The sequence below is a fragment of the Aedes aegypti genome, chromosome 2 (genome assembly GCF_002204515.2).
Source record: "Aedes aegypti strain LVP_AGWG chromosome 2, AaegL5.0 Primary Assembly, whole genome shotgun sequence".
NCBI classification, from domain to species: Eukaryota; Metazoa; Arthropoda; class Insecta; order Diptera; family Culicidae; genus Aedes; species Aedes aegypti.
This window is the reverse complement of record NC_035108.1, coordinates 5,984,317-6,003,010: the sequence shown is the minus strand read 5'-3', so window position 1 is coordinate 6,003,010 and position 18,694 is coordinate 5,984,317. Positions and strand designations below refer to the sequence as shown.

The window sequence follows — 18,694 nt, the reverse complement described above, 5'->3', positions numbered from 1 at the left end:
CTTTTGGCAAATTTCTGAATTAGTTTCTGATGAAAGTCCAGAAAATATTATTGATAAAAATGCATACAGCAGTACGAGCAGTAATACAATGTAATTCCCAAACAAATTAAAAAAATCCTAGAAAAATGACTGGTCGGATTTTCTAAAAACAATGTTATGGAAACTTCAATTTCCTGATTTCTGTTTGAAATATTTTTGTTGTCTCGAAGGTTCTTGTCCTATGTGGTCTCTTAACGGTTCCCGTTCTGTCTCTTGGCCTGTTTTTGTTCCTGTTCGTTCTATTTTTTTTTCAAGCATAAAGTTTCTAAAGTTCCTGGTCGCCCATTTTTGGTAGTTTTGTAAGATTTTTGCAGGTCGATTTTTATGTTTTATCGCCACATAACAACATATTTCACACGCTGTGAAGTGTACAGCATCACAAGACTTCTTACTCGTGGCTATTTTGGTAGACAAACATTTGGGTTTTCTCATATTTTCATTCAATAAGCAACTCAAACGTCGTACAATGTTTAGAATCTATATTATCCCGATCAAATTTATCAGCAACAGAAAGCGACTGTCCATTTGTTTTCCATTGTTCCATTTGGTTTTGTTCCGTGTTGTAGAAGCGCACGCAGCGCTAGGTAAAACGTATCCTTTTCAACTTGATTTTGGCTTCCACCGTTTCCCACATACAGTACCAAACAAAAGTATTTATATTGTTCTGAAATACAAGCATACTTCCTCGTAGCGTACAGTAAAAAAGTTAGTTACGTTATATCGAAGTATGCTTGTATTTCGTTTCACAACATTTGAATCGTGTCCTCATACTTTTGTCTGGTACACATTCTAAGCTAATGCTGGCATTTTTAATTCATTTGGTTGAACCCATTTTGTTTTCTTAAATATGTATATAGGGGTATAATATAAGCTATTTCCAATATATTTTTCTTGTATTTTTTTTTTGCATTTTAAAGTGTTTGTGTAATTGAATCAAGTAACCAGAACCAGAATACTCGTTTCCGATTCTATGACTAACGTGTTCGTTTCCGCTCCTTTCCCAAAGTGTGTACGGATTTTGGTAGGAAACGTTTTTACTTTACTTCAAACACCTTCTTTATTCTCGAAACCGCTTTTTTGTAAGAGTTTATGGTATATATAAACCTATCTTTATTTTTCACTTTGTCATTTGATTAGATTTTCAGACTACACTCGTTTGAAAGGCGCAATATTCTCCTGTTTTGTGTTTTCGTATAGATCTGGGTGTTTGGGACTCCGTACCCAGAGGAGCCAGGTGCTTTTTTTGGCGCACCTGAGATTTCTGTTTTTACAGATATAGTAAATAAACTTATTTCGAAATCGCGAATACGATCCTGCTCGTTAGTACTGGCATACTTTTGCTTCTTTTCTACAACTTAACAGTACGAAATTTGCAGCTTATTAGTAAAAACTTGCGGGAGATTTCATGCAATCAAATTTGGTTCACTATTGGAATGTATGCACGCAGAAAAATAAATAGGATCATAGGATCATAGGATGGTAACTATGACTAATGTAGAAGTGATGATGGTTAACTAGCATGTTTCGACGAGGAGAACGAAAAATACTGCTTCTCTCGTTCCGAAAACGTAGGTATCATTTATTATTTCATCTGGCACTACAGGCGGAGCAGAACAGTTCAAAATATGTCCACTCCATTTTGTATTTTGTGGTAAATATAATTGTACGATTAAATCAAATCTTAATACTAACTTCTAACAGGACTCGATCTATCCTTGTACTACCTCCGATGACTTAAAAGCTTGTCTCCAGTACTAGACTATGTAAAAAAGAGAAACGTAATTGTGGCCACGATGGTCCCACCTCGAGAGGGCATCGTGGCCGAACAGCACACGAACGACTTACACAACGCACACGTCCTAGAGTAAGTCCTAAGAGCAAACTGTTGTTGGCACCCGACTAAAACTATTTCCACGGCTCGATCACCCGGAACGAGATCATTTCTCCTTTAGCAGCTGGTTGAGGAAATCTATCTCCCCCTGGAGCTGTTTGATGGCGTTGTTCTGGTTCTTGACTATCTTACGGCACGCGAACAGCTCCTTCAGGGCTTGCTCGTACTTTTCCTTATAGTTGATGGTACCGTTCGTTGTTGCTGCGGATGAGCTCGGAGGGCTTGCACTGTTGCTGCTGTTGCTTCCGGTGCTGATCCGGTTGAAATTGCTGCTCTTGTTGTTGTTGTTGTGGTTGACAGCCGGCGTTACCGTCAGTTCCGATTTGAGCGATGCCGGAATTACGGCGGCTGCCGCTTTGATGGCCTTCATCTGCTGAAGCTGTTTGTAGGCGGCGAGTTCCTCCTCGACCGCATTTTGGTAACTGGAATCGTACTCGGATGAATCTGTGGGAAGAAGACAGAATTGATTAGTGAATAATTTTTGCTCATGTCATCAGATATGGATTTCAACTGCTGACTTTGGGGATTTAAAAAATATATATATAGCTCTACCGTAAACTTTTGTCTAGCCAAGTTGTGTTACATTAGAAAGTAGAAAAATTGAATGTCTGTAATGTGAACAAATCGTAAACATCTCGCATAATATGGGATAACGCCCTAAAAGCCATTGGTAACTACATGTGTAGCTCTTTGTTTCTGGACAAATGAATGAATAAGCAACCAAACCAACACCACTAGCAGATCGAGAATGATCCTCTCTTCAGTATAACGTTGTTAAATAATGTGAAAATCCATTCAAATGCTCGAAAACACCGAGCTACACACGTGGTTACCAATGGCTTTTAGGGCGAGATCATAAGTTATGCGAGACATCTTGGAAAGAGATTGTTTATTACTCCCCAACTGATCAATTTGACTCCGGATTACGGCAATGCATTCCATAGCTCGCTAAGCCAGAAGTCTGAAGCTTTCAATGCACTAGCACCTCGTATCAATACTTTACCTGTTCAAAAATACCAAAATAGGTAGTTACTTTGACGGTTTTTTAGTTGAAAGCCGAAATCTAATGTTTATTTCAAATAGTTCCAAGATATATTGAACAGGTCAAACTGGCAATCGCCACAACTCGACATTGAACTAATTGAGCGAATCTTACCATCGCCATATATTGGAGGAAATAAGGGTCCTTTGAAGAAGAAAAATTGCATAAGCGAATTGAAAGCATATAGCCTTATTCCACAAGAGAGGACCACAAAATACATGAGTGGAAACACCACAACGAGCTAAGAATAACAAAATGTTCTAAAGGTTTAGGTTTCTGAAATTAGGTTCACTTTACATAGAAGTATCTATCTAGTACTTGGAATCGCAGTGGGACATAACTGAATAATTATATATCAAATGATATCATATTCGATATTCGGATTTACAATTATCATACACACATAGTTGAATCGCTAGTGGCTCTAACCTGAAGACTGTAATTCTGCTTAGACACATTCTTTTAAACACTTTTGCCACCGAAGTTGACGCCCTGGAACTAATCTGAGCCTAGTAATAGCTGGCCCAGAGAAATTAAAATAATGAGATGCTCCATTAAGGCAAAGCTGCATCAAAGCAATCTTCGCATTTTCGGCGAACGGTCGTCTGATTCTCTAGATTTGTGCTCTTGAAAATTCGAAGTTTGGCTTCGATGCAGCTTTACCTTAATGGCTATCGGCCAATACTTTTCAGCGATGTACTCATGCAAGGTGTATGTACAGTGTTAACTGGATTCAGTTCCTCAATTTAAGTTCGACATGCGTTACGAAACCTCGACCCTGAGTTGGTCGAAGCAAGATCTTTGATAGCACCAGACTATCCAAACAGAAGTATTTTACTACTTTACCCATTAGGTATGGGCTTTTTTAAATGCAGATTGAACTTCAAGCATTAAATTATTTTTAGGATTTCGCTAGAAAAATGGTAAAGTGTCAACCAACTGAGTAAAACTTATGCAGCTTTAAAGTGAAGATGAATCGAAGTCAAACCTCATATTTACAAGAACACAATCATGAGAACTAGGCGGCAGTTCTTAGTAGAGCATAGCATAGACTGACTGTACATGTCAATGGCTGCTATTCCGTGATTGATCGGAACGGTAAGAATTGTACTTAGATTCAAATGAAGAAGGGTTGGGACTTTCCACTTTCTCTCGAAGTACAATTTTAGCAGCTCTAGTATTATCAATAACGGCGCCGGCCAAGTTTAAACAGTCAGCTGGGATGGGCAAGGTATGTTAGTGTTTAACGATTGTTGCTTCTAGAGACCGAGAATACCTCAGCAAATCCACAACGCCCACGGGAAGGGTGTGAGAGAGGAAAAACATTGGGAGTTAGCTTTGGTCCATGAATAAGAAGGAAAAATACGATTCTTACTTGAGGTGAAACATTTCGGAATTCAGATATGTCCATCACAATGGCCGACTTGTGACCCTACTTACGTTTTCAAAGGCACTGACTAAACTGGAAAAAATAGTAGGCAAACGTTCATGATATTTTTTTAACTTTCTGCCAGTGCACAAAGCCAAGATAAAAAGTACACTGTTATTGGATGCTTTCTTCGCGAAATTAGTGCCTTTGCAGTTTAAGTACAATCTTAGAAGTTAGATTCCAAACTGTTTCATCTTAAAACTAGTTTTGCATTTTTGTAACGTGCTGAAAAGATATTAGTAGAAGAAGGAACACAAGTACGTCGACATGTATAATGTCGAACCATTCAAATTTATTTTTAGTAAGACAGAAAGGTATGTGTATATCACATTTATAAATAATAGGAATAAGTGTTTATGTTGCACTTTTGTGACGAACCATCCAAAGTTCGTTTGCAAATTACATAAATTTTATCATAAGCATGAAACGAACTCACCAGTTAGCAATTCACCTTAGACTGAACACGAATATCTTTTAGCACTCGCGATCCGAACACAATTGGTCTTGATTCCGTGGCTCGCTAATTGATTGACCTTTGAATTTCATTGGTTAATTTGACCAGGACAAAGATCTTTGCAGCATGAGCCTTTGTACGTGCTATAAATTCTTATGTTCTTCTGACTTTTACTGTGCGCCGTGTGTTTGTGCTTTCTCGCTCTCTCTCACGGGTAACTTGAAAGCAGGGCGCACAGTAAAAGTCAAACGTTTTATAGCATTCACAGGCTCATTGGAGTGTCATGAAGGCAAGAATTGTAATTTCAAGTAATACTTCAAATCACTAAACGGTACAGGCAAGTTTCGTTTTTATCAACACGATCGGTAATTTTCAGTTGACAAAACGGAACCGTGACAAAAACGGACTAATTTTCTTGGACAAAATATTTTACAAATTTGAAAAGATAGTGGCAGTTTTGTAAGGATAATACAAATTTTCATCATATAAACGTACAATATCGATGTTTAGGAGCTGTGAGGAGCATTAAGATTGTTCATACTTATACTGCCCATACTCGCATAACAGTCCCATTTATATATGAAATCCCATATAATATGGGACTGTTATGCGAGTATGGGCAGTATAGGTTCATAATAAAAGCTGATTGCTAACTCCTATCAATCAATATGATTTTCTAATAAATCATTAATGGTTTTAGTTTTCTTGGTTAAAATTTCAATAAATGTAATATAGAATATTAAAATGATAATCACATAAATGTCCTTTGAATCGTAAGGTGCGTCATATATTTAAAAATAACTACAAGGAAGTGCGTCAAGCTGATCATTGTTTTTGTTTTTGGTCAAGAAAGATTAATCAAGAAACAACTTCTTTTTCTGCTGTTCATCCTAATCTTTCTGCTTCTTCTTCTTTTTCTTTATGGCATTACATCCCAACTGAGAAAGAGCCTTCTTCTCACCTTCTTCTTCTTCTTCTTTCTGGCGTTACGTCCCAACTGGGACAAAGCCTGCTTCTCAGATTAGTGTTCTTATGAGCACTTCCACAGTTATTAACTGAGAGCTTTCTTTGCCGGTTGACCATTTTTGCATGTGTATATCGTGTGGCAGGTACGATGATACTCTATGCCCTGGGAATCGAGAAAATTTCCTTTACGAAAAGATCCTCGACCAGTGGGATTCGAACCCACGACCCTCAGCATGGTCATGCTGAATAGCTGCGCGTTTACCGCTACGGCTATCTGGGCCCCTTCTTCTCACCTTAGTGTTCCTAAAACGCTGCCACAGTTATCAACCGAGAGTTTTTTTTTTGCTAAGGTACATTTTTTGCATTTTTGGTCACACTCGATTGGCGATTAAATGTGGAGTTATGTTGCGGAAGTTTTGCAAACTGAAATGAATATTTAAGGTTTACTGTGCTTTGAATTACGAAAATCTTATCAGTAAAATGATTGTGGTGATATTTCTTTTCTTATCAAAAGATACCGACACGTTAATGCTTTCAGTGGACGTTCAGTGTCCTTTTCTTCTAAAGTTATTACCAACAACTTCGCCAGGGATGTACTAATCGCCAATCTAGAGCAGCATCCCCATCGTCTTTAAAATTTACGTTAGATCACGAATAGACTTGCAATTAACTAACCTAAAGTTCTAGGTTTTTGTTAAGTAAAAATAATATTAAATACTAGTGGTCCCGTCAAACTTCGTTTCGCCATCAAGTAAGCTGCTGAAAAATAGCATGCAATCTCTCATACAAGACGACAATTAGTTTTCAGTTATTTTTCCAGTTATTCAAGAGAATTTTCCGAATCGTTTCTTTCACTCAAACACGTCGGAACACTTGACCAATGCAACAGTGACATAATGATGTAAGTCTAAGCCAATTCTTAATCCATTTTGTGACATACAAACACAAACACATTCCATTCCATAGAAGTTTATCAAAACACAAACGTGTACAAACTCTAGAACAAGCATCACCAAATTAGAACATTTTGGTAGGAAACTCTTTTGTAAAGTTGTATGAATAAGCATATGGCTAATGGTATAAATTCCTAATTAATCTTTTAGTCTCCATGTGGGGAAGGGGTTCATGTCTGCTCAAAGTTCACCCGACGTGCGTGACGTTTATGAAATTGTCAGCTATTTCAGCACTTGACCATCTCCCTCGATGTAAACTTGTTGTGTGGAGCTTCCAAAATTCTACATAGATTGCTTAGTTTTGCTGAACCTCTTCCCCTACCTTTTTGACCAGAATCTAATCAATAACTGTTTGCCATAATCAATACAATGCTATGGGGCCCAGATAGCCGTAGCGGTAAACGCGCAGCTATTCAGCAAGACCAAGCTGAGGGTCGAGGGTTCGAATCCCACCGGTCGAGGATCTTTTCGGGTTGGAAATTTTCTCGACTTCCCAGGGCATAGAGTATCTTCGTACCTGCCACACGATATACGCATGCAAAAATGGTCATTGGCACAGTAAGCTCTCAGTTAATAACTGTGGAAGTGCTCATAAGAACACTAAGCTGAGAAGCAAGCTCTGTCCCAGTGGGGACGTAACGCCAGAAAGAAGAAGAAGAAGCTATCGATTTTGGGAGATAGAAGATAATGTTCAAAATGTAACGGGGTCGACAGTCTTATCATTTTCATTTTCATTTTGCAGCGTTTGGTGGGGCAATGAGAGCGCAAGTCAGTCCAAAGCCGGGGGAAGGGATAGGTAATGGCCGTAATAGTCTATGCGGACCACTTGAACACCATCGGAAAGGATAAGAAGGGTTGGGGTAGGGTATAGGGAATGGAGAAGACTTGACACAGTAATGCGATTAATGCTGCAAAATGTAAATGTGCTGAAAGCAATTAAATTTGAATTTTGAAGTTAGATTTGACTTATTAAAATTCCAAATAGATCGGCCATTGTACAAGTAAGAAAGAATATGCTGATCGCTTTCTAGAAATTTTATAAACAACAAAATAATAACAATATGAGGGCTGCTGATGGCACAATGCGACACAAAGCTTTAGGAGATTTTGATACTGATTGAACATTACTATACAGAGCGCAATTCATTCGATGGTGATAACTTTACAAACTTTATCTGTTTTTGCACTGATTGACGATGCTGATTCAAATAAAAATATTTTAAAAATATTTGATATTATTAGTTCATTTGTTTGTGTTAATAATGGAAAAATTTTACATACCCTTAATAATAATACTTCCCTGATCAGAAATATTATATTTTGAGCGCCCTTTTCGAAGTTATTCTATCCAGGTATCCATGTACTGCTTTCAATCCTGAAATTATTCTTATTGTGCATGCTCATGCGTTATATTAGTGATGCTCATAATCATGCAACAGATAAGAAGGAGAGAAAAAGAGAATATAGAAACAGTGATTAGTAATGAGTTAATTATGTAGTTTTGTTAGAATTATAAACAATTAAACAGTAGTAATGAATAGCTTTTAAAATGACTTTGCAGCATAGCTGAGCCTTTCGGATCGTAAGACCGATGTATAAAAATAATTTGTTTCGAAATTGTCCGCGTGGTCTTCTAGTGCCCCTATTAGATAAGAATCAATCATAGACGTACATACCGAATGCTCGCCATGACCCTATGACCAACATTTGTATATGTATAGCCTTAGCTGATGTGGCTTTTCTAATAGGTAGTTCTTTCACTCATTGATTGTCTTCAAAACCTTGTCAAGTATAGAAAATTGATTTTATATCATTTATTACTATATTGAAGCTACATTGTACTTATCAAGTATTAGGTATTATTTTATGTTTTTATCACTATTGTTATTATCAAGGCCAAAATTCCCAGTGAGTGAAGAATTTTATAGTACTAGAACACCATAGAAGATCGCAAAACATTACCTAATCATTGAACGGCTTTTTGTTCTATTATTTTAGGTAGATGCTATTGATCTCCCTTTGCTCCTATCCGCAACCTGGTGCACGCGCCCTGTTGGTTTTCGAAAACCTCGTAGAAGATTACAAACCGTCAATGGCATTCCCAATTACTACCCCACATTGCACATTCAAGGGTCTAATTGTGCTCCTAACCCACCCTCAGTTCGTAATCTTCTCGCCAGTTTGAAATTATATTTTCCCGAAGTGAAAGTAATTTTGATGAGTGATAGCCTAGTGCAGCCCAACTGCATAGTACAGTATTTTAACCAGAATTTTTGGGTCAGAAGATAAAATCTAAATTTTGTAATAAAAAGGTTGCCATTGCTTTGAAATTCACCCAACATCTAATCAAAACTACTAACAACAGCGATCAATTATCAAAATTCATCGCTCCCTGGAAAATATAATCCCAAGCCCAGGGTGTAACGGGGTCGACAGTCTTATCAAGAATAAAATAAACTCGATCATCTGTCTTGCCGTAACGCAAACATCCTTGAGTTCAATCCCAAGTGCAACCCTTATAAAAAAGAACAAAACATATATGGGATCGTCCATTAATCACGTAACAGGTTATGGGGGGAGGAGGGGTTTGACACATGCCATATTTTCATACAAAAAATCATACCATAAGGAAAGGGGGGTCGAGAAACTGCCTAAAATGTCTTACGTAATTATGGAGAGCCCCTATGTCAATCAAATTTACATAGAAAGTTCTTTGATGCCATGTTATATAAATGATGAGGTCTCTGCAACTATTTTAAGTACGTATTGAACTAATCACAAATACCAGTTGTTTCTAGGACGTGGCCAGAGCAACTCTTTATTGTTGAAGAATGGGTCGATCTTGTCGAACAAACCATGCTAAGTTTGAAAACTCCATTTGATTAGTGGACAAGCAGGAGTCAAACCTGATTGAAGCGTATATGACTTGACACGTACTATGTATCGTAGGTGCTCAACATTAACATAATGTCGAAAATTCAACTCAGATGCTATTGAACAGCATTTCAAAATAGGTATTTAGTTTATATTCTAAACATTTTGAAAGGTAAAAAAAATCATTTTTTGTGTATTGATAAAAACGAAATAATTTGTTGACGAAATCGGAACGTGACACAATCGGAACGTGATAAAAACGGAACATACCTGTATTACGCATTTCATCCCCAACTAGACTTCGAGAAAGCGCGATTGGTGTCAAACTTCGTTCTTCTCAATTAATATAAAATATATACAGATAGAGCAGAAACAGGAACGGCGTGCTCTGAACGTTTACAACCTAAGGCTTTCCGATGTTTCCGATCATTCCAGGGTTTAATAAGAGGTGTAAAATCAGCTAAAATAATTTAATGTAGTCGGACTTCAACCTGATGCAAATTATAGCGCATCCCAAAAACCAAAAGTGCAAGTTCATCTAACGGCCGTTAGGCAAATCTAAGCTTATATTGTACACACACGGCGGCCTTCAGACGTGTTTGAACCCAAACAAATCAAAGCAAAACACCAAATAATTACCATTTTCATATTTTTTGTTTTGCTCTTCAATTTCTCTACTCACAGGCTGCGATTGACTGCTGACTGTGGGTTTCGTCGTGTTTTTAACTGCGGCATTTAACGTTCGTTGTGTGATAGCTAACGTGCTCTTTGTGTGATTGTGCTTCTCTAGTTCTCTTTGCTCATTTTGCTCTTCATTCTCTCAATTAGATTCCGATTACAATACTCTCTTGCTTTGCGATACCGATGTGCGAGTCCATGGATCCCAGTTTCATTTTCTGTTTTGTTTTGATTTAGAAGCATTAGTGTATCCGTCCGATATCTGACCACTGGGGTTTCGTTTGAAATCCCTCGAAGCCCCGATGAGAGAGAGGAGAATGAGAGATCACATCAGAAGCGCGAACCGCGTGACCTCGAACCGTGTCGAGTCGAGTTGGTGCCATTAGCCTACCCTACCCTGTACTACTACTACGGTCTATAATACGGACTATACGAACCGTGTGTGTGCAGGGAGAGATATGGCCATGTAGCAGCTCAGTCCCATTCCACTCGGGAAACGAATACAGCAGCAGAGGCCAACAACGCTTGTGTGATTCTCAACAAAACCACCTGATGAATGTGTGTAATGGCAATGGGAATGACTGGAATAAAACCAATGATTGAAAACCCCTCTGAACAATCCACCTAGCGATGCGTATGGTCTTGTCAAGACTAGGCAAGAATAGTTGTCAGACTACAACAATGGTACAAAGACTTACTGATCATGTGGGCCACCATAATATGGCGTTTTTACGGATAAAGTCTCTGTCTCTTGGTGTTTCAAAGCACTGTAGAAAAACTAATGCAAAGGTCAAGAATAGTATGACTTGAACATCAATTTTGAGGTCGAACATGTTCATAGAAGCTTAGCCTACTGGAATATGAGCCTTCATCCTAGATGCCTTCCACCCAAAGCACGCTTCCGGTGAGAAATTAAAGCCTTTCAGCAGATGAGAAAGGTATATCGTCCGACCAGCGTGAAGTGGCATAACGCAAACAAAAAACCATGAACGTATGCTTTCAGAGAGAAGCGACTTCGTCTCTGCTAGTTGAAACGGAACGGATCGTTCGCAACATGTGGTTGACTGGCTGACTGTTTGTAGCCGATCCTCATCAGTTTTGATACCTACAACACGCACCGTTTGTCGTACGGACTGACTGCCACGTGTAGGCGCGCATGTGTGCGTCGACGATGATAATGGTCCGCTAGTTACACTACTGACATACAAATGGTTCCGTACGTGAGCAGTGTACGAGAGAAGCATGTATGATTATTATTTTATAGTTTGTTTTCATTACGTCTATTCCGCTTAGCGGTCTTTGCTTTACTTTAGCGATTTAGATGGATCCATTCTTGCTCAGCTGAGCCCGAACCAAGACAACAGGTATAAACGGGCTTTCGATAGACATCTTTCGAATGGTTGATGAAAGCAAAATTCGCGTCAAGACATAGACACCAATGAAAGTGAATTTCTTGGAGAGCTTCGTTAAACTAGGGGTTTACTCAATTTGGCATTCCTATTAGTCTAGCACGTTGACGAACTACCGTATCCAAGCAGGCAGTCTGATTGACGCGTATAATCGATCCAAGCAAGCCTTTCTTCAGTTGCCTACTTCAATCGCCTACTATGAATAAGTTTCCGGGAAGTATGTAGGACGAAGAAGACCCACCTTCCAGAAACCTTCACTTGTCTCCCCTTCGCCAGAAAAGCGAAAACATCTCGGGCTAGCAAATTCCTTTCCGATGTGCTAATTCCCCCACCCTTCGGGCAGCGAGAAAAACGAGGCATCCGAACGACTGACTACCAGCAATGGCGTGTGTGCTGCTGGATCGGACGGAGACCGGACACTCCTCGCTTCACTCGTCTTCAACCACGTCCACACACACTCGCCTTGCCAATCGCAGTCGTCGCCATGCCACCTTCACCGCCTCCTCCCCCGCAGTGCCCTATCCTCTAGGTGGGTTTAGGTAGGAACCATCTTTGGATATGCGCAGTTTCGTCAGCGAAACCGGGTAGCCAGCAGCGGTAAGCCGAAATCGCCACGAAAATATACGTGTCGACGCGTTTGTATGGTGGGTACCTATCTTGGTGGTGTCCACAAGATGACCGCCGACGAGTGTGTTTCACAACAACCGCGGTCTCGTCAGGGACATCGATGGCGACGTCATCGTCGTCGACCGGAGACGGATTTTTTTTTCTCTCCGAACGATGAGTATGCGGTTTTGGCTTTATGGGACGCGGGTCGAGATGCGCTGAGGGCTGTGTCAGGGTGCAGAATATGGCCTCGACGTTCCATAATGTTCCATTTCGGAGTCTGAAAACATACATGAACCACCCTGAACAACTTCTCGGTATGTGGCATTGTTAAGTCTACGTGGGTATTGGATTGGTCCTAGAAGGATCTATCCTGACAAACCTCAATTTTCTTTACTCATCATAAATGATCTTTAGCAATACAAACATTTATAGAAAGACTTCATTTCTAAGTTTTGGCTCCCCTATGCTCAAACGATGTCAATTATAATAAATATCATTCTCCCAAAGTTTGAAGTGACTTGACAGAAATTTGACTGTGCACACGCCAAAGTTTATATGGAAATTACTTTGGAAAAAGTCAAACTTTTGTCTTCAGCCCTCTTACCCTTTATCACAGGGTTTCTCAACCGGTGGTCCGCGGACCCCTAGGAGGCCGTAATGAGCTCTCAGGGGGTCCGTGAAGCCATTGAGAATAAGTTTCGTTTCTCTTGATATGAGGAATCTGTTCCTAATATATTAAGCGCCGTCCACAAAGGCCCACTTAAACATTTTGGCTCAAACAAAAAATGAAATTTTTCATACACAAAGCGTCACGGACGCCAATTTTAGCATTACGTAATAAATGGACGCTGTCTAATTACCCAGTAGCAAATTTTGCGTCTTTCAATTATTTTAGGTCGTTTTGTTTCATTCAACTGTGATAATACTGGGAAATTACCTTCAATATCATTCTGTTGTCTTACATAGCAAGCCAGAGATGATTACTTAACGCGGATCCGTTCTAGTTCAATTCAGTGTAATCTTGAAAATAGTTTAAAGCTTGGCAGATTTTACCAGCTTCCTAGCAAGATCCTCCAAGAATTTCTAAGAACTTTGTTGGTTATTGCAATTAGTGAACAACGCAATATTTTTCACAGCTTTTACAAATAACATTCGCGGAAGTCGAGTGAATCTTTCATTAAGTTTTCAAGTAAAATTTTCGATCGATATTTGTCGCAGTAACCTTTGGTACATTTCTGCGTAGATTCCTCACGGTTATCTGACAAAGCTTTCGAAGATTTCCTGGCGAAACTTCTGAAAAAATCTCCCCACAGCAGAATATAGCAGAGCATAGGAGCCTATTAGCAAGTCTTTTTAAATATTCAATGCAGAGTATCCAGACCTGACGATTTCTGATAAAATCATCAATTGGGTCTTACACTTTTTTTATTAGGTAGGGTTTCAAAAAATGGGTTGAACCTTGACACTTTTGATCATGTTTGACGTTCACTTAGTCGACAAAAACACCACAGGGGCTCAACTTTATAACACTGGGGTTGTTCCTATACGACATTTCAGAAGAGACAGGAAAACAAAATACATCCTAAATTTCAGTTTGAACCAAGGAATGTGACAAAATCTCATAAATCAGGAAAAATGTTTTTTGGTCGTAAACCAACAAAATGCATTTAAATATTGGGTGAATATGTGTTTCTGACCAATACTTTAGCGTTCGGTACTAAAATTGGGACAGGGCTTTAGAACTCAATTGACTCCTGAGAATATTTTTTGTTGAGAAACTAGTGAGATTTAGAATGTTGAATAATGTATATTTCTTGCACTTTTGTTTCACGTGGCAGAATATTTTAAAAGCTACTGAGGTCATATTTGGGCTAAAATGCGTTGAAGAAACATTTTAATTGTAAAGTTTCGGCAGAGAGAAGTTCACCATCTAACAGTGAATCGTTGTTGTCCCAAGTTTTCATATACTCTATTCGAAAACCGGACATAAATGCGATTTACTGCAGCGTTTCTGACCTTCGGATGGAGAAACATCCATAATGTTAAAGTGAAAGATGAAGGTGCCCAAGGGATTTATGCTACTGTCTTTGCATTATTTTTTGTTGAATTTTATCAAAATTGTTTATGAAGTTCCTTGTCATACTTTTGAAAAGATGCTGGTCAAAGCAGGATTCTTGCATTTTGTTAATTGCATTTTGTTTTAGGAACATTCACCTTTGAGGGTCCGCGAGACGTTTGTTAAGCTTCACAGCACCGAAATGGTTGGGAACTACTGCTTTATCATAATATTCTCTAACTTTATCATAATATTCTTTTGAAAACTAAACATGCCCTTCTAAAGCGAAATCTTCCCAAATACAATTTTGTCGAAGACCACATTTTGGCAGATCATCAGTTTAACTTGCTATTCTCAATTACAAAGTGGGTTTGCATGTAGCATGCTTCACGAACTGCTCGGCAGGCAACAATACAGCTCCTGGCGAGAGGAATACATCAAAGTAATCCAGGCTACTATGTTCTATTGCAGAAAGACAGTGCTGCTCTGAAAATAATTGGGTGATCATCTTAGCATGGTGCAGACTTTGGAATAAATAATAGCTAATGAATTTGTCGAATTCCTTATTTAAACCTTTCATTTTAAATATATATTAAATATCAGGTATCAGGTATCAGAAGGCCGGCTCCAAAGGCACGTTCCCCACCAGTTGGGAGATTTGTGCCATCGCCATATTTGAGCCTATTTCATCATCTACCCGATGGGAGAGGAAAGGAAAGGGAAAGATGGGAGGAAATAGGAGTAGGGTCCCTTGAAGAGGGAAGATCGCATAAGCGAAATGAGAGCATGTAGCTCCATACCACAATGGGTTCGAACAGCGCCCTAAAAAGGGCACTGCAAAACGCATGAGCGTAAAGAGAGCCTATAGCTCATTACCACAGCGGGTTAAGAATAACAGAATGTCCTGAAGATTCAGGCTTCTGAATTCAGTTTCACTTAATAAGTGTTTACCAAGTAATTGGAATCGCATTTGCGCAAAAACTGGACAGTTACATATCAGGTGATACGAAGTTCCATAATCGGAGTCACAACTATCACTGAAGTGCTGATTGCACTCCACACATAAGGGCAAATATTTCCGCCTGAAAAACGGTGCAGTTTCTACCAAGTGAGTAAAACTGATTCAGCCTTAGCTCACGAGAATATACTCCTGCACCAGCTCTACCTTCAAGAAGGGAGCCATCAGTGTAACATACTATATTGTTTGATATACTTCTTTCCAAATAGCCAGACGTCCACTCTTCTCGTGAAGGGAATTGTGTGATAAATGTCCTGTAAGGAAAGTGACAAGCAATTGTGAGATCACTTGGAGCAAGGACAATTTTGTCCCAATTCACCAAAAGTGGAAACAACGAAGTGTGTGTACTGCCCATAAATGCATGTCAGTCCCATGTTTGCTGGATTTCCTATTCACATGGGACAGTTATGCGTTTATGGGCAGTGTAGATCTACGATTCACTGGATTTTTCTCCAGTAGATCCAGTACCCATAAACGGTAAGAGCAAGAAAGTGCTTCTTGTTTAAGATATATGTGTAGTGGCGCAACGTCGAAAAGGGCCTCGAGCGCTGCTGTGGGAGTTGTAGAGAACGCACCAGACATCGCCATCAAGCACATCCTTTGGAGATGGCCCAATTTTGATTGGATTATTCTCACTTCACCCTTTTGCCACCACACAAGACATCCATATGCCAATATTGGTCGAACAACTGTTGTGTAAATCCATTTGATATATTTGGGTTTGAGGCCCCAAGTTTTACCAAAGGTTCGCCGGCATTGACCGAAGGCCATGCAAGCTTTTTTGACTCTGAAATCAATGTGAGGTGTCCATGAAAGTTTGGAATCTAGAATGACTCCGACATACTTTACTTGATCAGTCACATTAATCTCAGTGCCAAAAAGACGTAAAGGTCGAATTCCATCGCGGTTTCGTCTTTCCGTAAACAGAACAATAGATGTTTTATTCGGGTTAACCGAAAGGCCATATTGGCGACACCAACTCTCGACTACCTGAAGAGCACTTTGCATCAGGTCGAATAGGGTGCTTATGCACATACCAACTATCAGAGCTAGATAGTCGTCGGCAAATCCATATGTTGGAAAACCGCTATTATTGAGTTGCCTCAATAGCGTATCTGCTACGAGATTCCACAAAAGTGGTGACAAGACTCCCCCTTGGGGGCATCCGCAAATACTTAATTTTCGAATCGCTGCTTGACGCCGAGAAGAGATGTCGGTTTTTGAGCATTTGATGAATCCAATTGGTAATCATTGTAGGTAGCCCATGATTTCGTGCGGCTTCCAATATGGCATCGAAAGACACGTTATCAAAGGCACCCTCAATATCCAAGAAAACACCCAAGCAGGATTGCTTCTGAGCGAATGCTTTCTCGATATCGTATACAACTTTGTGTAAAAGAGTCACTGTGGACTTTCCAGATTGGTAAGCATGTTGATTCACATGAGAGGCATGTTTGCCAAATAAACATCACGGATGTGATGATCGATAATGCGTTCCAGACATTTCAGAAGAAAAGAGGTCAGACTGATTGGTCTGAAACTTTTCGCTTCTTCATACGACGCACGACCTCCTTTCGGGATAAACTTTACAGTAATATCACGCCAGGATCTGGGAATGTACCCGGTAGCAAAACTGCTTACAAGTAGCTTTTTCAAAACATGTTTGATAAACTCAAATCCCTTTTGGAGCAGAATAGGATAAATCCCATCCGCTCCTGGAGATTTGAAAGGAGCAAAACTATTAAGTGCCCATTGAATCGATTCAGTAGTTACTATACTGCGAGCCGAGGCCAGAGACTCGTAACTACATGAAAAGACATTTGGTTCATCCGTAGATGCTATGTCCACACATCCGGGGAAGTGTGTATTGAATAAACATTCTAAAACTTCTTCATCGGAAGAAGTAAAATCACCATTAGGTAAGCGAATTTCGTTCACTTGGAAATCCTTAGATTTTGCAAGGATTTTGTTCAGCCGACTGACTTCACTCAAACTGGAAACATTTGTACAAAGGTTTTTCCAGCCGGATCGTTCAGCAGAACGAAGAGCCTTCTTGTAAGCCTTGCGAGCCGACTTGAACGACTCTGATCCAGCTGAACGGCGTCTGTTCCAACTCCTTCTACATTGTTTCCTGAGTCTAGTCAGATCGGAATTCCACCATGGGGTCCCTCTTGTAGTCTTTTCAGACCGCAGAGGACATGCTTCTTCAAAAGCTTCCATAATGTAGGATGTTGTAGTATCAACGGCATCATCCAGATCATTCGGATTTTCAATGGACGGAGAATATCCATGAAATTTGGTCGCAACCAATTCAATATAGAGTTCCCAGTTTGTTGATCGGGGATTCCTAAAACGCAAAGTCTGCGCAGTTACATTTGAATGTTCAAAGAAGATGTAGCGATGATCAGATAATGATTCCTCATCTGATACATGCCAATTCGTCAACTCGTGACTGATTCTATTCGAGCAGAGCGTTATGTCTAACACTTCTTCTCTATTAGAAACCATGAAGGTTGGGCGATTGCCTATGTTAAGTAATCCAAGGTCTGTACTACTTAAGTATTCCATCAGACTGGAGCCTCTCAAATTGATATCTGAGCTACCCCAGATGATGTGATGAGCATTGGCATCACTGCCCACAATCAGCGGAAGGCCTTTTGTTACGCAGTATACGACAACTCGTTTGAAGTCATCCGTTGGGGATGGTTCATCATGTGGTAAATATACCGAACAATAGACGTATTTCCTGTTGAGGTCACCAACAGAAACGTCAATTGTGACAGCACATACATCTCTGATCGTCAACTCAGAAATGAGTGTAGCAACGATTGCTTTATTTATGAGCACGCATGCGCGGGGCATGGAGCGCGAGTTTGCCATTTCAAGTTTGCTGAAAGTAGCAAAAACTGGGTCCACAAGGTTACCTAGATAGAAGTTTCCTCTACGAAAGTAGGGTTCTTGAACTAGCGCCACTTGGGCTGCACCATTTTGCATGAGTCTGCAAAGATTGATCGTTGCTGTTCTTTTATGCTGAAGATTGATCTGAGCTAACCTAACCGTAGCCACTACCCAAACTAGGCAGGATTAAGCTTTTTGCAATCTCAGCACGAAAAAGACCAGCAACGAAAAAACCAGATCGGTATCTATTTAAAGTCGCCAAAGGCGAAAGAGTACAGAATACACTGTGTAAAACGCATAATGCGAATCCATATAGGTGATAATTTAAATTAAATGTCAACATATTCATAATCCCACCCTTATTAAGCCTCAGGATAG

General features: G+C 39.7%; 1 protein-coding gene across 3 annotated transcripts in view; it reads right to left on the bottom strand.

Moving 5' to 3' along the window:
* Positions 1–501: 501 nt before the first annotated feature.
* Positions 502–18,694, bottom strand: part of LOC5570254 (myb-like protein AA) — a 73,878-nt gene continuing 55,685 nt past the window's right edge. For all 3 annotated transcript variants that reach the window (XM_021839802.1, XM_021839803.1, XM_001658984.2), the window contains exon 4: positions 502–2,374. In XM_021839802.1, coding sequence (XP_021695494.1) covers positions 1,977–2,374 — 398 coding nt within the window. In that variant the 3' untranslated portion in view covers positions 502–1,976. The remainder of the gene's footprint in view (positions 2,375–18,694) is intronic.